This window comes from Sebastes umbrosus, chromosome 20 (genome assembly GCF_015220745.1).
Source record: "Sebastes umbrosus isolate fSebUmb1 chromosome 20, fSebUmb1.pri, whole genome shotgun sequence".
NCBI lineage: Eukaryota > Metazoa > Chordata > Actinopteri > Perciformes > Sebastidae > Sebastes > Sebastes umbrosus.
The window spans coordinates 26,839,996-26,865,365 of NC_051288.1; the positions used below are offsets into that span (position 1 = coordinate 26,839,996).

A 25,370-nucleotide genomic window follows, 5' to 3' on the forward strand; every position below is an offset into this window, starting at 1 on the left:
GTAACACATTAACACGCCACGCCCTGCACAAAAAACAATCAACTGACTGATAGTAATCACACTCATGATATTCTACGAGACACACCCAACACATCCTGTCTGACATCTACTGTAACACACACACACACACACACACACACAGGTGAGACAGGGTACACACCCCGAGGCAGGAGAACGAGGCGGGCCAGTTTCAGGTCTACAGGACCGTGAGACAGTTTGATACTAAAAGGACAGATTTTGGGTGGAGGCCTCAGTGAAACACGTCTCTATAATTATCAGGGCCGGGACGATTCACCTTTCTCCTGATTCAATACTGTCACCTGTTTCATTACCGTCACCATGCCTGGGTGCCGATCCAATATCACCATTTATTGTGATTTTGGTTACCTATTTTAACACTAGACAATCATCCACTTCTAGGGACTTTTACTTTGTAAAATCTCTAAATGAATCCAGTAAAACTGTTTGATTTTCAGCATGTATGTAGTCAGAGACGTCCTGAAGTCAAATATATCAGGATCATTGTCAGGAAATATTTATTATCCAGCAACCTAAATAAATCAAAGAATAAAGACATGTCCCTCACACATTAGTGGTATTTTCTTTTTAATTTATAAGGGACATGTAATGTTTTATACTTCTGGTGAATATAATCCATCAATCTCATTTCCATAGATGTATTTTGTGTATACCAGGGGTCAGCAACCTGCGTCTCTTTAGCTCCTCTCCAGTGGCTCATTTTTATTCATCATTGTTGTAGGTCGACGGTACGACGGTACGACGGAGTGTTAGGGCCACATTGACGAAAAAAAATAATCTGAGATTTAGAGAATAAAGTCATAATATTATAAAGTAGTAATTTTACCTGTTATTTTATTTTTTCTCGTAAAGTTATGACTTTATTCTCGTAATATTACGGCGGGACAAACCAGAGAGGAGAGTAAAGGATGGAGGCAGAGAGAGAATCTCATTATCATTCAGTCGTGACCTCGTTCATCAGTCTTCATCCCTCCTGTGTGTCCTTGATATCACAGCAGAGTTTCTGCTGCAGTACAGCTGCACACACGCACACACACACGCACACGCACACACACACACACACACACACACACACACACACACACACACACACACACACACACACACACACACTCCTAAAACCTGAATAATATCAGCAGATCACACACGTCTTCATGTGAATGAACTAATTGAGAATATCAAACAGGATATGCTGTTTACATGGTAAATTCACAATGATGGTGGAGTATTAGTGTGCATGTAAACGTAGTCGGTATGTGATGAGACGACGTTAAACAGGTGAGGAATCGTGCTGCTGGGTGTCAGGAGGTTATGTAACTGTGACCAGTATTCCTTCTATCAGTAAAGCACATGTAAAACCTGTTAACACGTGTATCTGACTGCAGGATCAGCCTCTTTGCTTCTGTTTAATCTCTGAAGCCCTTCAGGACGTGCAGATGATCATTTAACAACAAACAGTGATGATGTTTCTCTCACACTGAAATCACAAGTTTCTCTAGAAACACGTCGGCAGGTTTAAATTTAGGAGTCCAGGAGAGCTTGTGATACTCGGCTTAGTTTAGCCGTACAGCGTACGGTGGCCTTGGGCGGACAAATGACTGAGGAGGCTTTCAACATCAGCCCCATGTGCTCAGACTGCAGGGCTAGATTATGATTATTATTATTATGATTATTATTATTTGGTCTCCTGGGAAAGAAAGTAATCTAAAAGTTGCTGAGCGAATCGATTAGTATGTTTTTTATATAAAATAATGACTTAAACAAAACTTAGTAATTCACATACATGCGATTTGGCGGGGGCGGAGAAAATACAAAATACAAAATAAAAAATAAGAAATTTAAAATTTAAAATCATAAATAATCGTTCATCCCGCTTTTGATTTCAATGGTCAAAAAATCACAATAAATTGTAATATCGAATCACAATACTTAAAAATCTCAGTACATATGGAATCGGAACCCGAGTACGGTGATTATTGAATCAGGAGATCGGTGAATCGTCCCAGCCCTGATAAACTACAGAACATTAACTAGTGACTCAGAGAGCCAGAGGCCTGTTAGATAAGTCTCTGAACACACAACTGTTGGAGGTCAAAGGTCGCTTTAATTCACGTTGGTCCTGTTGAACTTGTGAGCTGGAGGAACGAGGTCACTGGGGTCAAAGTGTTCTAAGCTCAATACATTACTTTACCTCTTCACTAAATACAAACAAGCTACTGTTCACTCGTTTAGTTTCACAACAACATCAGAAGAAAGGACTAAAATACTTTGAATATTTGATAAACCCCCGTACTCTGGTAGATAAAGCGTCTACTGATCCACATGTATTTCTGGATCGTCTCCTGATTCCTCTGCAGGGATCTTTAGTCTGATCTCACTGCTGCCGGCTGCTGACGTTCCAGCTTTACGGGTGCGTTTTAGTTTAATGTCCACGTTGACGAGGCAGCTGAGTCGGACCGCGGGGAGCACTGAAGCTCTCCGTCTCTGGCTGCCAGCCAGACGCTCCATCTGAATTAATGACTGACAGCCCAGGTGTAAAGTCTGTTCATTAGTTTAATGGATAAGAAAATGATTAACTGTGATTACTGACTGAAGGAACCTGCAGGGGAACAACCACAGACCCATTCTACAGCTTCACAATACTTCAGTTAGCGTGCTGCTAATTAGCAGTAAAAGTACAGCTGATTGAATGTCATCAGTTCTGCAGGTCAGAAACCAAAGTACACATTCAAATGTTGACCTGATGGTGGCGCTATATTACAATTCACTAGCAACAACGCATGGCCGCTGGCAACAACGCATGGCCAATAGCAACAACGCATGGCCAATAGCAACAACGCATGGCCGCTGGCAACAACGCATGGCCAATAGCAACAACGCATGGCCAATAGCAACAACGCATGGCCAATAGCAACAACACATGGCCAATAGCAACAATGCATGGCCAATAACAACAACACATGGCCAATAGCAACAACGCATGGCCAATAGCAACAATGCATGGCCAATAACAACAACACATGGCCAATAGCAACAATGCATGGCCAATAACAACAACGCATGACCGCTAGCAACATGTCCCTCACCGTCGGCTCAAGTCTGCCCGTGTCGGAGGTTTTTCGGCACCGGCAGAGCTTGTCGGTGAGAGAGAGAGAGAGAGAGGTGTGAAAATGGTCGGCAAAGGCCACTTTGTTTCATATACGTATCATAACAATGTCAGTCTTTCTATATACAGCTATATGCAGCCTAGCGCCGCCTGCTGGTGTGGAGAGGTATTTCCTCTCAGGCGCAGAACGTACTGTACAAGTGCCAAAACAAAGGTGACGTGAGGCGACTCATCAGGCGGCCTTCGTCGCTGCTAGTTCTCTGATGTTGGGTTGGTGGTTCCCCGGCTTCATGCATGAGCTAATGCTAAAGGTGAAGCATAAAGTAGCAGTAAGATGGAGATGAAGATGATACTGGATGGATAGTTAGAGTATGTTGAGGGTTAAGGTTGGACTTGAACAGTGATTTAAATGAACTATAAAGAGTCCCAGCGAGCTCCGGAGCAGCTCCGGTGTTGCCTCCGTGTCCTGACCTTGACAGCCGTGTTATCGACTGAACCGTATCAGTGAAGGATCCATGATGAGCTCAGTCAGACGGACTGCTTACACGTCACTTTCACTTAATGGAGTTCACGGCGGAGCAGCCAGGAAACTGCTGCAGAGCTTCACCTCCACTCAGCAGCTGCTCAGTGAAACGGAGTCCAGGAATACGATGATAACATCACTTGCATACGGCCCACCATCGTTTTGATGGCATGGCCATTTTCAAAGGGGTCCGTTGACCTCTGACCTCCAGATAGGTGAATGTAAATGGGTTCTATGGGTTTCCAAGAGTCTCCCCTTTACAGACATGACACGACCGACAGCCCAGTTCAGATAGAATCCAACCAGACCGCCTCTCTTCTAACTTAACCCTAGCATCTCCTTGGTTTTCCTCCTCCTCCTCCTCTTCTTCATTAGCCTGTTAGCATCCCTACATCTTCCTCCTCCTCTTCTTCATTAGCCTGTTAGCATCCCTACATCTTCCTCCTCCTGCTCCTCCTCTTCCTCCTCTCCTCTACTGTACATCCACTGAGTCACACCATCGATGTCCTCACGCTCCATTTCTCCGCTCACTGAGCTGAGAGGAATCGAGGGCTGCCAGCTAGAAACCAGAGAAGGTCAACTGCATCCATCCGGGTCCTCGTTCACTCTCTACATCTGTCTTTTTATAGTTTCATTTAAATAACTTATAGTATGAAAACAATATTGACTTTCCCTATATGCATTTAACATACAAGGATGACTTCATTCTATCCTAAGCCAGCGTACGTTTGGAGCATTATTTAACCTCCTTCACGACAAGCTAGGATGACATGGTTGGATTCATCAGGTTTTATAGTTTCAAAACTGAGCCACTACAAAACAGATATTAGTGTAAAAGTGTTGCGTTAACTTTGATTTGTTATTAGGTGCATATTAAAGATGCTAAAGTCCGGTTTATTCTTCAGTAACAGACGCTGCTCTCTGTCCATATAGAAACAGCTCCAGCTCTCAGGTGAGTCTCACTTCATTCACACTCTCAGACTGACTGAAGGCTCACAGATGGACCAGCAGATGGTCCAGACTGACCCCGCTGTGAGTGTTTAAACCGGACACCATTAATATCATCTTTCATCACACTGAGGATGGAGACTGAGGTCACAAACACACCTTCCTATTTCCTCACCTGTATGTTCAAAACAGCTCTAAACAGCTGAGAATAAAAACTGGCTCACGGGACAGAGTTGTGCAGCTCCAGCAGCAGGATCATCTTCCTTTATCGCTCAATGATAAATGAATCAATAGTAACCTGATCGGCTGCTGCTGCTCTCAGTCTGAATCACACTGGAAAAAACATCCAGTTTGACCCGTTTCCTGGGGAAGTTGTGATTTAACAGATTTATTACTGTTTCTATTATCTCTGTGTTTTTGGCTCCAAACTCTAAAATAGGATTTAAACTAATGATTATTTTCATTGTAGATTAATCTGTCAATTATGTTCTTGATTAATTGATTAATTGTTTAGTCTATAAAATGTCTAAAGAGTCTAAAAATGTCCTTGGTGAAGTCATCAAATAACCAGTTTCAACCAGCGGTCAACCTTCGGGTCTGAGAAGTGAAGCCAATATGGAAAAGGAAAATTAAACAGAAGAGTAAATAAATAAGGGAGTTATTAAAAAGATAAATAAATAAAGAAGCAAATTAAAACAGAAATATCAATTTATGTCACATTTTATCAATTAATTAATGGCTTCATTTATTTTTAATATTATTTTTGCCACATTTAATGACATTTATTCATTTATCACGTCATTTATTAATTTAGGTATTTATTTTTATTAAATGTACTTAATATGTGGAAGCCCCTTTAATTTGCATAATGAGGCAGAAATGCATAAAGAAATGTAAAAAAGAAATGTATAAAGAAAAGAATATAGAAAAAATAAGTTTGGGGAAATAAATAAGGGAATATCGTGCATAAATAAATAAAATAAAATAAAATACACTCAATTAAAATACATATAAAATAAATACAAAATAAATTCAAAAATAACTTAATTAATTAAAAAATAATACAAGTAAATACATAAATAAATAAAAGGGAAAATATGAAATTTACACAAAGATTAATAAATAAAGAAGCAAATTAAAACAGATCATGTCACATTTTATCAATTAATTAATGGCTACATTTATTTTTAATATTATTTTTGACATATTTATTAATTTACGGCATCATTTATTTATTTATTTCTGTATTTTGTCAGGTTCTGTCCTCCATAGTTTACCGCCTCACTGTAACTCAGATATTATCAGTTAGAGATTATGAGATATAAAGTGAACGGCGTGCAGCTGTGGAGAGTTTAAAGTCCGATGATGTGACGTAACTGATGAGACGTCGATAACGTTTATCTGAACTCTTCAGTGTGTTTGTCCACATGAGAAGAATCTGCTGCTCTTTAGCAACGTGACCGTAACCTGAACCGACCACCTCAAACAACCACAAACAGCAAGGGATTATGGGTAGGAGGAGAGTCTGGACTGATGCTCATCTCAACTGCTCTCATCCATTATCCATCCTGTCCTCCTCATCACTCCTCTCTTCTTCCTCCGTCTCTCTCCATCATGTCCTTGTTTTCCTCTGTACCTGCAGATCACTGGAGGACGGAGGTATTCTTAGCTGAGGGCACAGTAACGTAACCTCCTCTTCCTCCTCCTCTTCCTCCTCTTCCTCCTCTTCCTCCTCTTCCTTCTCCTCTTCCTCCTCCTCCTCATTATCAAGCTTGTCTTTCATTTCCTCCCTCCTTCTGCCATCTTCAAAACGTGCACCAGTCCAGAAACTTAACGTGTTATATTTACTGTTACTGCCATCTTTAACCTATAACCTTTAAAGGAACAGTGTGTCACATTTCAGAGAAATGGAATAAAATATTCCTAGCTGTGTTTACAAAGTATAAAATAAGTAAATAAATAAATAAATGACTTGATTAATAAATAAATATGTCAATAAATCATATTAAAATAAACATAGCCATTAATTAATTGATAAAATGTGAAATAAATTGATAATTCTGTTTTAATTTGCTTCTTTATTTATTTAACTTTGTATTAATTCCTTTATTTATTTACTCTTCTGTTTAATTTTCCCTTTTATTTTTTTATTTACTTATTTGTGCATTTATTTTTTATTTATTTTATATGTATTTCAAATGTATGCATTTATTTATTTCTGCACGATTTTCCCTTTGCATTTCACCTCTTATTTATTTCCTCTTCTATTTAATTTTCCCTTTTATTAATGTATTTATTTTTATTAATTTATTTATCTATTTATTTATTTGTGTATTTATTTTATATGTATTTCAAATGTATTTATTTATTCATTTATTTATTTATGCACCATTTTCCCTTTGCATTTCACCCCTTATTTATTTCCCCAAACTTAGTCTGTATTGCTTTCTTTATACATTTCTTTTTACATTTCTGCCTCATTATGGGGAAATGGATTTTTGTAAAAAAAAAATAGAAATTCTGCCGATATATTAATATTATTTTAGTATTATTGATTTGTATTATTCTGTGTAATTCAGTACTTTGTTGGTAAACAAATGATGGAGTATTGATTGGGTTCTAACCTGAAGGCTGATTCTTCCTTTCATTTGAGACATGCTGAACAGAATATTTGATCATAAACTGGTAGAGAAATGAGTCAATAAATACATAAATAGTGTGCAGGCCGGCATCTTTTAACAGAATAATAATGAACCTTTTATTTAAAGACTGTCTTCTACATCTAAACATCATCCTCATCATCATCATGCATGGGATTACAGCGGAGGACGCCGTCAGGACAACTCCTTGTCAAAATAGAGAAGCCACATTTAGCCGTGGAGTGGTTTTATTATTCATGGCTGCTGGTCGGACGCTGGGTGTGTTTGTTGGGCGTCTCTGTGGCGGACTGGGAATGCGTCATCAGGCCGCGGAGGATATCTGATCTACGGAGCACGAGAGACGGGTTTCCTCCCGGCCTGACGCTCACAACTCTTAACCTAAATATCCAGTCAGACAGAAAAGGAACCAGACGACTCTACTGGATTATTAGAGAGACGTCTGCTCATCATTTACATGAGTTTTACATGAAGACGGCCATGAAACCACAAACAAACACAAACAGAGTAGTATCTGCATGTTTGGTTGTCAATTCTTTTAATATTATTTATTGCTTTGGAGAGACAACAATCATTATTATTTCTATTTCTTTAATATCTCTGGTTGTATTACAACACTAAGCCGGACTGCTATTTCATTTTTATATCATTTTTCCAGGTATTTAATCAGCTGAATTGGCCAAAACAGACATTCCCATCTGGCTATTTTCAGTTTGTCAAATCGTACTGAATATTTTCTACTACTCTTTTGGCGACAACGGAGACTATAAATCTGATGAAAATACACTAAAATATAACATCTATGACACAATTTATAAAGATATTCCCAGGCACTCTCCATGTTTAGGTTTATAGTTCACATATGGACTGTTTTAGACGAGTCAAAACCAAGATCAACATGTCACACACGACTGATGCTGAAGGAACATTTAAAGAACACAGACTGGCGGAGAGGTTGATCTGCAGCAGAGAACATCTACCTGGTTTCAGTGTTGCATGAAGGTGTTTCAGAGGCTTCAACACACTGAAACACACTCAGAGCTTCAGCTACAGGCCAGATATGACACACGCGCACGCGCACGCGCGCGCACACACACACACACACACACACACACACACACACACACACACACACACACACACACACACACACACACACACACACACACACACACACACACACACACACACACACACACACACACACACACACACACACACACACACAGCATGAATGCTCTGCCTTGTTGGGCATTAAACCAACAAACACACACCCTCCTGTATGCCTGAATGAGCCTCGCCCACAGACGGACAGACGGATAGACAGACGGACAGACAGACGGATGGACAGACCGCCTCCAGTCTGCTCCGAGGAGTCAGACGTCACTGCTTCACCTCCACCACACAACTGCTGATGCTAACGTTTCCCCACCTATAGCTGGTGGAGATGTTTCCTGCTGCTCCGCTGATACCACAAAGTGTTTCATTGATTTACAGGACCAGCGTGGAACATTTCGGGGATCTATTAGCAGAAATGGAATATAATATTCATAACTCTGTTTTCATTAGTGTATAATCACCTGTAATTGTGTTTTCGTTAGCTTAGAATGAGCCGTTTATATCTACACAGGGAGAAGGTCCTCTTCACGGAGTCCGCCATGTTTCTACAGAAGCCCAGAACGGACAAACCAAACACTAGTTTTACGTTACCTGAAGGCCACCGTAGTTCTGCGACGTTCAACGTGAGCCGCTGAGTGTAAAACCGTGGTACCGCCAGCCGCCGCCTGACTTGCGTTGCTCCTGAAGTAGTGCAACCTCTCTTCATGCAACGCCTCGCGTGATATCTCACAAAAAAGATAGTCGTCCTTTTTCATTTGTTTTCCCACAAATGTCCAACAACATGGGTCAATTTCCACTCATTACATGCATATAGTCTTTTCAAAATAAACTTCTGTCTTCACAGGAAACAACTTCCTTAGTTTTAGATAATAAAATGACTTTGTTGGGTTTAGGAAAAGATGGTGAAATAACTCAGGATGTGGCATTACATTACGTATGTAAATTACATGACAAATATATGAACGTTGACCCACCCATCCACCCCGACCTCCTCCCTACACAGCGTCCGCCGCTCTTTATACTTCCTGGTTCATGTATACGTAGATTACATACAAACTGATTTGGTGGGATATAGACAAATTACAGTACATTACTTTCCATAGGTATAACCAAAGAACATGTATTGATAAGAAGTCAATTGTTCGCTCCATTGCAACATCAGTGCCCAGGAGCAAAGCTATGCTTCCGCTATTTTGGACTGAAAGCGACACCCTGATGCCGATAGCACTCTGTAACATGAATCACATCATCTGCAATGATAATTATAAGCCTGAGAAAACTGGTGGATGCCATCAAATCATTCAGCCGTTTCTAAAAGAGTTAAAGGAAATGTTTGTTTCTTCATCTCAAACACTCGAGCTGAACGGTTGAAGGTTGTTTCCTGGGAGCCGTTCAGAGCCCTTTAGTCCTGGTACCCCCCCCCCCCTCTGGTTTCATAGCAACTTGGCATGGACAACATCCCTGTTGTGCTGCTGGGAGCTGTGGATCCCCCCCCCCACCAACACCACCACCATTAATCTGCCACAAAGCAGCTCTTTCTCTGCTCTAAACTCCTGACCAGCAGACTCCATCCTGCTAATCCACCTCGCTGCCTCCAGACCGCCAAGAAAACCACTTCTGGAAACCCTGCAGCTAATAAGCAGCATGTCTGACTATCTGAGATCCAACAGCTTCTACAACAGAGCCCAGTAGGGCTGCAACTAACCATTACTTTCTCAATTAATCAATTAGTTGTTTGGTCTATAAAATGGTGAAAAAATGTGGATCAGTGTTTCCCAAAAATGTCTCGTTTCATCCACAACTCCAAAGATATTCAGTTTCCTGTCACAGACGAGGAAAGAAACCAGAATATATTCACATTAAAGAAGCTGCAATCAGAGAATTTAACTCTTTTCTTCCTTAAAAAAAATACTCAAACGATTAATAAATTATCAAAATAGTTGGTGATTAATTTAATAGTTGATAACTAATCGTTGCAGCTCAAGAACTGGTTAAATACGGATTACATCCTGAGACGGATAAAGAAACTCTTAAAGTCTTCGTCTCACTTTAGTGCTCTTGAGCAGGACACTGCTGCAGTGCTGGGAATTCAACCTCAATGCTTTTTGAGAAACAAAAAAACAATACACAATAGAAGAGATAGAAAATACTTTATTGTCTACTTTTTGCGTGCAAAAGGCAGAAATGGTTTTGAAGTATGGCTGTCAAAGTTAACGCAATAATAATGCGTTAACACAAATTTGTTTTAACGCCACTAATTTCTTTAACACAACTTGTGGTTTTTTATGTCGTAGCGGCTGAGTTTTAAAGTTAGAGTGAAGATACTGGTATCATGTGAAACTAGAAGACCTGATGAATCCATCGGTACAACCATGTCATACTAGCTTGTTGGGAAGGAAACTAAATAACACTCCAAATTTACGCTAAATTCTGCCGAGGAAAAACTGTCATGTCCATGTTCAAAGGGGTCCCTTGACCTCTGACCTCCAGATCAGTGATTGTAAATGGGTTCTATGGGTACCCACGAGTCTCCCCTTTACAGACATGCCCACTTTATGATAATCACATGCAGTTTGGGGCAAGTCATAGTCAAGTCAGCACACTGACACACTGACAGCTGTTGTTGCCTGTTGGGCTGCAGTTTGCCATGTTATGATTGGAGCATATTGTTTTATGCTAAATGCAGTACCTGTGAGGGTTTCTGGACAATATCTGTCATTGATTTAAAATAGTAGATATACATTATACAATATACATTTGCATAAAGCAACATATTTGTCCACTCCCATGTTGATAAGAGTATTAAATACTTGACAAATCTCCCTTTAAAAAGGTACATTTTGATAAAAACAGATAAAAAAATGAGCAATTAATTTAGGATTAAATGTTTTAATGGATTGAGAGCCTTAGTTTTAGGCTCTATTGTTATATGTTTAGTTCATTTTTATGGTGATTACTGGAGTAATACTGTTTCTTTTAGGGATTGTTTCACTTTTTTTGTGTATCCAAGGAGTTAAAGTTAAATTTGAATTTATAGAAAACTAACTGATAATGAAATAATTGTTAGTTGCAGCCCAACAAACATTACCAAGAAATATGAGTCTGTTTGAGACACAACCAGCATAAAAACAACTTCACTTTGGTCTAAACTACTTTAGAAAAGTACACAGTAGTACTGTAGTACTCTGGCCCAACAACATCATCATCCTCTTCATCATCATCATCAGCTCAGATGATTTGATCAGATGAGGAAACTCTGCAGACAGTGCGAGACGAGAGAGATGGAAAGATTCACCAAACATTTCCCGCCACCAAAACCTCATCAGAGACGGAGACATCAATTATCTCTCAGTCGATACAGGACACAGCTAGAGCCGGAAAACATGGTTCAACGCCCGTCTGCACGTTGTTTGATGACATTTTTCAATACTAGTGTCGATATAATACCCAAAGACAGACTTCTGAAATGTTAAAACTTGTCTTATTGACACAAGCAGCCTCGAGGTTTGATTTAAATCAGAAACTGTCTCATCACAGAATAAATAAAGATTGACCAAACATCAGAAGGTATTGAGGTTCCATCATCCACATTTTTATGATTATGATGATGATGATGATTAGAGTCAGAGACGAGAGGACGGACAGAGAGATGGAAAGATTCAACAAACATTTCCTGCCATAAAAACAGAGGCAAAACAGCGTCTATCTTTGTGAATTGGACTGTTTTTGCAACGAGGCTCATTTGCATAGAAAAGGGATGATTTTGCACCATGTGTCTGCATATTACCTCATTTAAGTAGGTGCAAATATCACAGGAGCAAAGAGACACTGTCTGCTTGGCAGCTCAGTTAGTGGTGCATATCACCCTTTGAGGTGCTTTGAGATTGGTTTGTCTTATTAGTGCAGAGGTCAGCAACCTGCGTCTCTTCAGCTCCTCTCCAGTGGCTCTCTGTGGATTCTTAAAAATGGAAATGAATAACTGTTTGTTGTTTACATTTTCATTTTTATTTATCATAGTTGTAGGTCTATGGTACGACGGTACGACGGTACGACGGTACGACGGAATATTAGGGCCACATTGAGGAAAAAAAATACATCTGAGATTTACAGAATAAAGTCAGAATATTACGAGAATAAAGTCATAATATTATAAATTAGTAATTTTACGTGTTATTTTCTTTTTTCCTCGTTAAATTATGACTTTATTCTCGTAATATTCTGACTTTATTGTGTAAATCTCAGATGTTTTTTCCCTCAATGTGGCCCTAATACTCCGTAGTACATTGTCTCTTTGGCCCTCACTGCATTAGACTGATATACTATATACTTAGACTATAAACTGTGTTACCTTCATCACAATGATCAAATGTTTTGCGGCTCCAGACAGATTTGTATTCTTTTTTTTTGGTCTAAAATGGCTCTTTTGATAGTAAAGGTCGCTGACCCCTGGGTTAGTGGTTTAGCGGCCACAAAAGCTGCACAACCCTTTTGTGAATTCACCCCTCAGTGTCTTCGGGTTTTGGACTGATTCCCGAATTACCTTGAACTTTGGGAAATTGTAATGGACGTTTTTCTATGGAGAGTTATCACTGCAGATTATTCGATCATTAAAATGACTATTAGTTGCAGCTCTGTAGATTTGTACCTCGTTGTGTTTCTCTCTGACTTACTCCCATTTAGCAAATAAGTTAAATTCCACATGTACATCTGACCAACTTCCACCTCAGTGTTACAGAGAGGACAAAGACAGAGAGAGAGAGAGTTAACAGAAAGAGAGAATCAGCTACAGAGAGAGAGAGACTCAGTGATGGAGAAAAAGGAAAAGTCAGTTAGTTTCTGTCATTAAAGCTAAAGAGTCGGCAGCAGCAGAACAAGAGAGCTAAGAGATGACTCGGCTTTAAACTGGACTCACTAATAAACCACTAATGAGACTAATGAAGCCAGAGGACACAGTCAGGACACAGTCAGGACATCATTCAGCAGCACTCTTAATATTTAATGTCACATCTAACTGTTCACTTGTGTTACCATCAAAAAGACTGAACATTTGTTTCCTCTGTGGAGTGACGTTCAGGTTATGGGAATTTGTGATGGATCGTAGAAGTATTCTGACATTTTATTAGGACACTATTTTGTCTTTGCCTATTTTATAATTTAGGGCCATAACTAACGATTATTTTCGCTATCGATTAATTGATTAATTGTTCGATGAAACATCAGAAAATGAAAAATCACAACTGAGAAGCTGCAAACGATGGACTTAAATGGACTTAAATGATGACTGATTTTTTTGGTTTGAGTTGATTAATCCTGGTTTAAACTGAGACTTCTGGGGTTCAGATATTTAAAATGTTTCACATGTGGTCTAAAACTGTTTTAGAGACACTGACGGATGCACTGATAATGAATATAATTAATTGAATTGATTCTCTAATTTGAATGAATAATGTTCTTTCATGGCATTGAAAAAGAACCTGGAGAAATATGTGAAGACTATAAGTTAAACTGTTGATTTTAAGTTCACCTTATTCACCAGACGGGATGTTTTTGCTCTTTAAGAACAGACGGTAAACATGTATTATTGATTCTCTGGACCCAAACCTGCATCCTCATCATGTGTATTAATGAGCCTGAGGGATGAGTCTACATCCTGCGTCACAGTCTGGATCCGTCTATCTCCTGAAGAAGGATTTATGAATATCTGTGATGTTTTACGGTGTTTGCTGCACGCTGTCGTCAGTTTCTGTTGGTCCTCTGATGAAGAACAGACTCGTCTTCTCAGCGGGGAGGAGAGAGAGAGAGGAAGAAATAAAGTCCAGCAGAGTGGAAACATTCAGAGAGAGACAGATGGAGAGACGGACTGGACCCCCGCCAGACTGTAATGGACCCCCACAGACGGGTCACCGGGTCAGCGGGTTCCTCTGGACTGACACCAGATGTACAGCTGCTTCTGTTCTGCTGCTGTCAGAGAGAACCAAACAGAACCAAACAGAACCAAACAGAACCAACAGACAGCAACCAGGAGAGACACACAGCTAAAGACCAAACACCTAGAGAACCAAACAGAACCAAACAGAACCAACAGACCTGAAGGACAGCAAACCAGCAGAGACACACAGCTAAAGACCAAACACCTCCAGAACCAAACAGGACCAACAACTACAGGAAGGAACCTGCACTACAAGGTCACCAGAATAGACTACCGGAGAACAAAACACCTAGAGGACAGAACCCAGAAGGAACCAGAACAACTGGAGAACAGAATCAGTGAAGCCAAAGAACTAGAACACAGGTTCTCAATCACTTTCTCAAAAATCTGAAAAATCGTGCAGAAATAACCAAATGCATGAATACATAAATAAATACATACATTTAAAAAAATACATAAAATAAATAGTGCAAAGTGCAAAACTAAAGAAATAAAGAAATAGATAAAAGTAAAAATAAATGAATAAAGAAAGAAATGCAAAAAAATAAATTAAGTAATCAAAAATAAATGCAAAAATAAATTTATAAATAAAAATAAATAAATGCAAACATAAAAAATAAATTTAAAGAGTTAATTCAAATAAAAACATAAATAAATAAAAGGGAAATTAAACAGAAGAGTAAATAAATAAATGCAAATTAATACAAAGATAAATAAATAAAGAAGCAAATTAAAACAGACTCATCAATTTATGTCACATTTTATCAATTAATTAATGGCTATATTTAATTTTAATATTATTTTTGCAACATTTAATGACATATTTATTTATGTATCGAGTCATTTATTTCTTAATTTTTTATTTTGGCAGGTTCCGTCCTCCATAGACTAACACTCATACGATTTTATCGACTAATCGATTAGTTGATGATTTAATCTACTGAGTTTCTGCACAAAGAATCACACAAAAACACCACTTTAAATCTGCTGTTTACCAGAGATGTGCTCAGAAGCTTCTAGGAAATAAATCAATCAGCATGAAAAAAGCATAAAAAAATGACTGATCGACCGAAGAAATCTTTGTGGACTGAGACCAAAGCGAACGATCAGTCCGCTAAGAGGGAGCAGCCCTAATAAATACACAATCAACAAGAGGTCTTAACCTTCAGAACCAAACACTAACGCACTGAAACAATATGAGCCAAAGTAGAATAAACGGAACCAAATGGATCTAAAGTTTGGACCCAACGGTGGCCCAGGAGAGACAGGGATAACATGACCCCATGAGCTGCATGAAACCAGCAGCTTTAGAAAGAAACCAGTGGAACTAAAAAATGTAAATAATGTGGTTAAAGATGTGAGAAATGTGGTATGTTACACTGAAACAGTCGTTATCCTTTAGCCTCAGGAACATTCCTCTCTAAAACACAGTCTCTCTTTCTGTCACTTCAGCTTCTCAAACCTGAAGATCTGCTGCTTTTCTCTGTTTTCATTATAAATGAAATGTTTTTTGGACAAAACAAGACTTTAACAGACGTCCGTTTGGGTTGTGAGGAACTTGTGATGGACTTTTTTAACTATTTTTATGGATTAATTAAATAAATCTAAAATATTATGGATGAAAATAATCATTACAGCTGCAGCCCTGATAAATAAAACAATGTATGTGCAGAGTTTACTGTAGGAACACCCATCCCTGATGAATATTAATTAAAGTGATCATTCTTTATGTATTTATATAATAAATTAAGGTTTGTATTGAGGCAAATGACAGATTGATGTCTTGTAAAAGTGTCTTATGATCATATTTAAAAACAGTGTGTACGTTCAACACATATCAACAGGATACTAGCACTGTTTATCATGTAAACAAAGCATTATGGGATGTCAAGCCACTATTAGCCTGTCATATCATTTAGGGCTGCAATTAATGTCATTTTCATTATCGATTAATCAATTAATTGTTTTCTGAAACATCAGAAAGTAGTTGCAAACGATGGATGTTTGGCTTTTTTTATTGCTAAAAATAAAATCTATTTAAATGATAATAACTTTCTGTCTGTTATTTCAGCTCTAAATTCATTTTTGTTAATGCTATATGAATTTAATGTAATAAATAAATCACTGAAACTCATTTATTTTTTGTCAGGAGTTATTTTATTTTAAACACATATTTATTTATTTGTTTGTGCTTATTTACATGCAGTGCATACATATTACATTTGCATAATATATAATATTGTCTACAATCAGATCACTAACATGTAATGACATTGGTAGCCTAAACATCAGAAACTGGAAAAAGAGTTTATATTATATTTTGTTTATGTTTTGAATATTTGATGGTAGTAAATATATTTATAAATTAAATCAAATTAAATTATTTATTTATTTACATCACTTGCATAATATTGTGTTCTGTCAGATCACTAACATGAAATGACATTGGCAGCCTAAACATCAGAAACTTGAGAACAATTTTATATTATTTGATAATTGTTTTGTCTGTTATTTCAGTTTTGATCATTTTATATGAATGTAATGTAATAAATAAATCACTGAAACATACATTTTTTTCATGACACGTATTTTCTTTCAAACACACATTTATTAAAAATAATATTTAGTATTATAATATTCATTTTTTGTTTATGTTTTGAAAATGTATTCATAAATTAAATACAAATTAAAAATGAAATTAAAATTATAATTATTTGTATTATTTATTTATTTCCATCACTTACATAATATAATATAATATAATATATATATATATATATATATTATATTATATATAATACAATTATTATTATTTGTATTATTTATTTATTTACATCACTTACATAATATAATATATATATATAATAAAATTATTATTAATTTATTAACATCACTTGCATAATATAATATATATATATATAATAAAATTATTATTTATTTATTAACATCACTTGCATAATATTGTGTTGAGGATGATAATATAAGTCATTATCAGTGATTAGCTTGCACACGTTGACGTCACTCTGCTGCCATTCAGAAGCTCATTAAGAAAACACTCCGTTTTCATTCCCATGTTGTTATCTAGCTGTTATCGGCTGTATCTGTCTCTATTTCCCCGGTTCTGTGAGTGCATTATACCGTGTGTGATGTTAAAGGTGTGTGTTTATCAGGTGAAGTGACCGTTAAAGGTGGATATCTGCTGTGAGAGGCTGAGACTCACCTGCCGGAGATCCGCAGCATCAGACGGCTGAATGCGGAACTGTGGAGGCTGAGCTGGTTGAATGAGAGCAGCTGGATGTCAGGCGGGATGTGTTCGGTGTTTAGATCCGACCGGAGACGGTGTGAGGACCGACAGCAGGCGGTTAAAGTCCCGGTAGAAGATGATGATGATGATAGAATCCACCGGGAGGTCCGAGGAGGACGAAGTGACGGTTTCTCTGCGGAGCTCTGGCTGCTGCTGTCCGGCCTCTCAGCACCGACACTACTGGGTCTCCTCCAGACTCTACGGGGTCTCCTTTATGAACCTACCACCTGCAGGGGCTCAGATAATAAACCGTCAGATTGATATTTGAATAAGAGCCGTTAGTTTGAGCCGTTAGTCGCTCGTGCAGAGGACGAGCTGCTGTGAACGACTGCACGAGCTGCTGAATCATCCACACACACACACACGTGCACGCGGACGGCGCTCGCCCGAGGAACAGCTGACACTGACGTCATCTTCTCCACTGTAAACATAACCCTTTCATCACCAGACTCCTGCATATACTGTATATATAATTTTTTTATAGATATATATATCTATAAAAAATATATATATATATGTAAAAATACTCTTTTGCAGTAAAAGTACAAATACCATACTGTATAAATACTCTGTTACAGCCTTACAGTAAAAGTACTAATACCACTGTAAACATAACCCTTTCATCACCAGACTCCTTTATAGAAAACATCAATTTATTAACACTTCATATGGGATAAGGAAGTATTCATTAAAAAATACTAATACCACAGTGTAAAAAAACTCTTTTGCAGTAAAAGTACTAATACTAAATTTTAGAAATACTCTGTTACAGTAATAGTACTAGTACCACAGTGTAAAAATACTCTGTTACAGTAAAATTACTATACAAAAATGTAAACAGACTTTTTACAGTAAAAGTAATAATACCACACAGTGCAAATACTGTATTTTGACAGTAGAATCATTATTCTCATTAGAGACTCAGTTACTACAGGTGTTACTGCGCCTCCTTCTGTTTCCTTCTGGAACAACAGCTGAGAAACATTCACTGGAAATGAGAACATTTCATTTGGTCAGATAGGTTTCCTTTAACATAATGCATAGCTAATAATAATAATAATAATAATAATAATAATAATAATAATAATAATAATAACAACAATAATAATAATAATAATAACAACAATAATAATAATAATGATGATAATAACCATTATAATAATAACAATAATAAAAATAATAATAATAATAATAATAATAAATAATCATAATAATAATAATTATAAATATGCATGTTAATATGTAAATATAAAGTAGAAGTTCCAGCTCTTCCACTGTAACACTGAAGGTTAGACTTCATAGTCTGCTGCATCAATCATACATTTTTTAAGATGATTGTTTAACGATGACTTTAAATTAGCATCTCTTTACAGCAGATAAAAACTCTTATGAATGTTTACATATTATTAAATAATATAAATGTCTTGTATATTGGTGGTTCAGGCCTGTATCATGTGTCCCATATAGAACACACCGTCCTGTGTGGTTTGTCATATTTGCAAATAATCAGATTTTTTTTCTTCTTTTTTGTTTTTGAAGCATGTAAAATATTATACAAATAAAAGTAAAAATGTATAAATGAGTCCTATATGTGCTGTGCAGCTGATGGTGTGTTGTGAGTATTTGTCCACTAGAGGACACTCTCCTGCTGCTCTGGAGACTTCACAACATCCGGTTTATGTTTTGTGGATTTTTTAAGCTTTCTAACAACAATCAACCAAAAATATCCTTCATGTTTTAACTCCTGGAACACAAAATAAAACATATCTCACAAGTTTAATGACAAAAATACTGAAAAAAAGTTCCCAAAAAGTTGATTTTTGAGCAGAAATATCTCAACTTCTGAGAAAATGTCTCCAAGCTCAGATGGTTTTGGACTTCTTTATTAAATTTAACTTGTATTTGCTCTATTATTCATGCTGAAAGACTCAGATTCATCAGACTGACTCAGTATTTTCTACTCTTCTCTTATATATATATTACTCTCATATCATGTTTTAATTATCTGACTTTATAATTTAAAGGTTTTGATATTTCCTCCCAGTATTTAGATTGTAAATCTCTGAATCAGTGAATAAACAGATGAGATCAATGTTGAGTTGGTCTCAATGTGAGGCTGAATAGAGAATAGAATAGAAAGCTTTATTGTCATGGTATGAAATACAACGAGATTCACAGTTTCCACTTCTGGTCAGTGCTTTAAAACAAATACTTGACAAGACTAAATGAGGCAGATAAAACATATAACAGGTAAAACACACACACAGTTATGTGCAATATCACTGTTAATTGTGTGCAATATTAATGTCCAACATGTGCAATATCACTGTTTATTGTGTGCAATATTAATGTCCAACATGTGCAATATCACTATTCATTGTGTGCAATATTAATGTCCAACATGTGCAATATCACTGTTTATTGTGTGCAATATTAATGTCCAACATGTGCAATATCACTATTCATTGTGTGCAATATTAATGTCCAACATGTGCAATATTACTTATTTTTCTGTTAGCTTACTTTACCTTTTTTATTTTACTTATCTTATCTTATTTACTCATTTTACTAAATGTATCTTACTTAATTGTTATTCTTTTAGGCACTGGTGCTAGAAATAGTACTTTTTTATGTTATACACTTGAACTTGTTGTAATTTTGTTGTATTTTTGAGCAATCTATGGCACAAGATTAATTAATTAATTAATTAATTAATAAAGTTCTGTCTTATCTTATAAGCAAATAAAACAGGTAAAGTAGATGTAATAAATAAAAATAAACAGAAGTGTTACACTAGAAGTATAAAATATAAAATAGATGTAATGTAAACAGAGGTGATTGCACTTGTAAAACAGGTAGAGATATGTTCTCGCTGCTGGTTCTGGTTCTGGTTCTGTGGACCTGCAGCAGGATCCTCTTCTTCTGCGGGTCTGCGTGTTGGAAACGGGCAGTTTGGAGTGGAGACGCGCTGCAGGTGATGCTGCTGGGGAGAGAGAGAGGACGGAGAGTCTGGACATCCATGGAGAGCTTTTATAATGAGAGCCAGAACCAGAACCAGGAGCACCTGGACCGGTACCGGGTGGTCACAGCAGCGGTGTCGGACAGCTCCGGACCGGGTGGAGGTCCAGGTGGAGGAGGAGGTGTGACAGGCAAGAATAATTCATTTATTTGGAGAAAAGCTAGTTTCTTTGTTGTCTCAGTTATTAATGTCATTTCATTATTGGATGTAAATGTGCATCAATACTGGTCACTGTGGAGTGGACAGATACTCACAACACACCATCAGCTGCACAGCACATATAGGACTCATTTATACAGTTTTACTTTTATGTATAATATTTTACATGTTTCAAAAACAGAAAAGAAGAAAAACATCTGATTATTTACAAATATGACAAACCACACTGGACAGTGTTCAATATGGGACACATGTGATACAGACCTGAACCACCAATATACAAGACATTTATATTATTTAATAATATGTAAACATTCATAAGAGTTTTTATCTGCTGTAAAGAGATGCTAATTTTAAGTCATCGTTAAACAATCATCTTAAAAAATGTATTATTGATGCAGCAGACTATGAAGTCTAAACTTCAGTGTTACAGTGGAAGAGCTGGAACTTCTACTTTATATTTACATATTAACATGCATTATTATTATTATTATTATTATTATTAGTAGTATTATTAGTATTATTAGTATTATTATTGTTATTATTATTATTGTTATGATTATTATTATTATTATTACTATTATTATTATTAGTATCATTATTGTTATTATCATTATTGTTATTATCATTATTATTATTATCATTGTTATTGTTATCATTATTATTATTACTATTATTATTATTATTATTATTATTGTTATTGTTAATATTATTATTATTATTATTATTATTATTATTATTATTATTATTATTAGCTATGCATTATGTTAAAGGAAACCTATTTGTCCTTGTTAATGAATGAAATGTTCTCATTTCCAGTGAATGTTTCTCAGCTGTTGTTCCAGAAGGAAACAGAAGGAGGCGCAGTAACACCTGTAGTAACTGAGTCTCTAATGAGAATAATGATTCTACTGTCAAAGTACTCTGTACAGTACTGTACATGTACCGACTATGCAGCACATATGCAGTGAAACAGAAAGAGGAATAATGCAGATAGGTGATGCAGATCCTTGTGTGTGTGGGTTGATTTTGCGTTGATCTGTTGGTAATGCCTCGGGGCTCCAGTAGGGGGATGGCGCTCCTCTTCCTCTTCCTCCTCTTCCTCACTCAATACAGAGACGAGTGAAGGGAAGAGCTGTGTGTGTGATTTATTCATCCTTCTCTCTCACTATCTCCCCTGTTCAAGGGCACAACACAGGTGGAGCTGGAGGTGGAGGTGGAGGTGTCAGCCTCCGCGCGCTGACCGGCTGCGTCCTGTGCGTCCTGATCGTCTCCACGCTGCTGGGCAACACGCTGGTGTGCGCCGCGGTCATCAAGTTCCGCCACCTGCGCTCCAAAGTCACCAACTCGTTCGTGATCTCTCTGGCGGTGTCCGACCTGTTCGTGGCCGTGCTGGTGATGCCCTGGAGGGCGGTGTCCGAGGTCGCCGGCGTCTGGCTCTTCGGCCGCTTCTTCTGCGACACCTGGGTGGCCTTTGACATCATGTGCTCCACCGCGTCCATCCTCAACCTGTGCGTCATCAGCATGGACCGCTACTGGGCCATCTCCAGCCCCTTCAGGTACGAGCGCAAAATGACGCGCAGGTTCGCCTACCTGATGATCGGCGTCGCGTGGACTCTCTCCATCCTCATCTCCTTCATCCCCGTGCAGCTCAACTGGCACCGCGCGCACCCGGACGAGGACAACCCGGAGGACTGCAACGCGAGCCTGAACCGGACCTACGCCATCTCCTCGTCTCTCATCAGCTTCTACATCCCCGTGGTGATCATGGTGGGCACGTACACGCGCATTTTCCGCATCGCACAAACCCAAATCAGACGCATCTCGTCTTTGGAGAGGTCCCGTGCGCAAAACCAGCGCCACCGGCACCGCGCGTCAACGCACGACGAGAGCTCTCTGAAAACCTCTTTCAAGAGAGAAACCAAAGTGCTGAAGACTCTGTCCATCATCATGGGAGTGTTCGTGTTCTGCTGGCTGCCGTTCTTCGTGCTGAACTGCGTGGTTCCGTTCTGCGACCCGGACCAGCTCGGAGAGCCGCCGTGCGTCAGCGACACCACCTTCAGCATCTTCGTGTGGTTCGGCTGGGCCAACTCATCCCTGAACCCGGTCATCTACGCCTTCAACGCGGACTTCAGGAAGGCCTTCTCCACCATCCTGGGCTGCAACAAGTACTGCTCCTCCTCCGCGGTGGAGGCGGTGGACTTCAGCAACGAGCTGGTGTCTTATCACCACGACACCACCATGCAGAAGGAGGCCTGCGGGGCCATGCAGAGGGAGGCCTGCGGGGCCATGCAGGGCCCTGGAGGCCAGAGACTCATGCCACCGCCGCCACCGCTGCAGCACACAGATGGAGATCTGGAGCAGAACTTTGTCAAAGTTTCTGTCATTTCTGATGATTCCCGCAACCACAGCAACTTACTGCTGCCCGCCATCCTGCAGTACGAGTGCGAGGCGGAGATCTCTTTAGACATGTTGCCCTTCAGCTCCTCCGGACCCAACGACTGTTATGTGATCCCCGGTCAGATCCAGGACCTGTGAGAAACCCTGAAACAATACGCACAACAACATCATGCAAAACTCCTCTTCAGTCGGAGGCCTCCCTCCATATCATGCACCAGGGAGCAGGGCTTGACCTCTGACCTCCTGCTGCTGATGCCATAAAGGTGCCAAAATGATCTATAAATCAGCTGTTCAACCTTTTTTGCATCGAAGCAAAGTGATGTTTTTATTGTGGATAGAAGAAGTTCAACCAAAGTGTGACGTTTTCATCATCAGACTGTTTCATTTGAAGGATTTTCAGAGGCCTAAAGGTCCCGACACACCAACCCGACATCAGAGAACTAACGGCGATGAAGGCCGACCGCTGAGTCGCCTCACGCCTCCTTTGTCTCGGCCAAAAAGTTGCACTCGAACACACCGCAAAGACTACAGCCGACGGCCGGTCAGTACGTCCTGTATTCATCATTCAGAATGAGAAACAGGAAGTCCGAGGACGGCGGATATACAAGCCGTTGTTCTGATACGTACGTGAAACAAAGCGGCGTCTGTCGAACCGTTTCCACGCCGCTCTCACTCACCGCTTAGCTTCATTCCAGATGTTCAAGTCGCTGTGAACATATCTGGAATGATCAGATGAGATGAAGTTGGCTTGCTTTCCTCACTTCCGTTTCTCTTCTCATGCACTGATTCGCTTAAGCCGAACAGCCAATCAGAGTGATTTCTCTCACTGATGAGCTCCGCCGTCGATTCATTAAGCTGAATCAGACGAAAAACCTCCAACAAACTAGAGCTGACGGTGAGGACACACCGCAAAAACCATAATAATATACCACAATTTCACAGGAAAAAAGAAACAACCTGAGAAAATGCAGAACAACCAAACATTGTGGACGATATTTTCATCATCTTCTGACCCCTTCAGACTCCTGCCGGGGCCTCTCTGGGGGTCTCGACCTCCAGGTTGGGAACCACAGATCTAACTTTATCTATATTTATACACAAACAGCGGACTGGAAACGGTGCAGCCCCATGGGTCTGATGACCGCTCATTATGGCAAGGAATATAACTCTGGATTCTACTTTTAGGACATCGTGATTTAAATGATGATATTTAAGAGTTCTGGGAAGATGTTTTATATTCTCTGATTCGGACACAAACTCATTGGCGTTTTCAGTCCGAAATGGCGGCAGGTTGTTGTCAAAAAAGCCCTCTTCATGACAAATATGACAAATAAATAATAATACTTTCTTTAAAAAAAAGGTTTGACAATATTTTAATGTTATAAATTATCAACATTCAATAGAATTGTTTTGTGACATTAAGTTTCGTTGTAAAAAATAACCATGTAAAGATAACGTAACATTTTATAACGTGTTTCATGATTTAATTTTGCATATTTTTACCACAAAGTGACATATTCTGTTGTTGGAAAATCGTTCTAATATCTTGATAGTTGGAACCACTTCACTCAGCCCTGATCGTTTAATCCTCAGATGACACGTCGACCGCTGCCCCTGACTTCATCCTATGAATGAATGTCCAGTGTGTAATAACAGAGAGCTGACGGGCCGATCGTCCGGTTCTTTAATAGATTGGGTTTTGATGTGAGAGCTCCGGACTCACTGAACCGGCCTTTGATATGTTAAAGATCATTAATCACAATGACATCATTAGCTTCAGTGTTTAATTGGCCTCTTCAGATAATTGCAGTCTGTTTCTGTTGGAGAGGTCTTTGAAATAAAACATGAAGCTCAACAAGAGACGAGACGGTTCCAGTGTTTGTGTCCATTCAGAATGAAGTGTGTTGTGAAGATCCAACAGTGAGCGGGCCCCGTTCACACCTGGTGTTGGTACTGGATGTATCATTGGGTCTCAGTTCACACCTCCAGATGTGCTCTGGCTGATTCCAAACCTTCTGCTTTTACACAAGTTTCCCTTAAAGGCATAACTATGGAGGACGGAACATGCCTAAATTATAAATAAATGAATAAATAAATGACTCAATAAATAAATAAATATGTCATTGAATGTATATCTGTCATTATTTTTGCCTTTTTATATACATAT

The 25,370-nt window shown here is 38.6% G+C and overlaps 2 protein-coding genes across 6 annotated transcripts in view; one reads left to right on the top strand and one right to left on the bottom strand.

The window, feature by feature from the left end:
- Window positions 1-18,160, bottom strand: part of LOC119479226 (serine-rich coiled-coil domain-containing protein 2-like) — a 48,798-nt gene extending 30,638 nt beyond the window's left edge. For 2 of the 5 annotated variants that reach the window (XR_005204641.1, XM_037754591.1), the window contains exon 1: window positions 17,542-18,155. The gene's annotated coding sequence lies outside the window, so the exon portion shown is untranslated. Of the gene's footprint in view, window positions 1-17,541 lie in introns of all 5 variants that reach the window. The other 3 variants (XM_037754594.1, XM_037754593.1, XM_037754595.1) reach the window with 2 other exon arrangements.
- A 2,484-nt stretch (window positions 18,161-20,644) lies between these two features.
- Window positions 20,645-23,341, top strand: LOC119479660 (D(5)-like dopamine receptor). Its single transcript, XM_037755489.1, has 2 exons — window positions 20,645-20,741; window positions 22,020-23,341. Exons 1-2 carry the CDS (start codon window positions 20,645-20,647, stop codon window positions 23,339-23,341), a joined length of 1,419 nt encoding a protein of 472 aa, XP_037611417.1.
- Window positions 23,342-25,370: the final 2,029 nt, after the last annotated feature.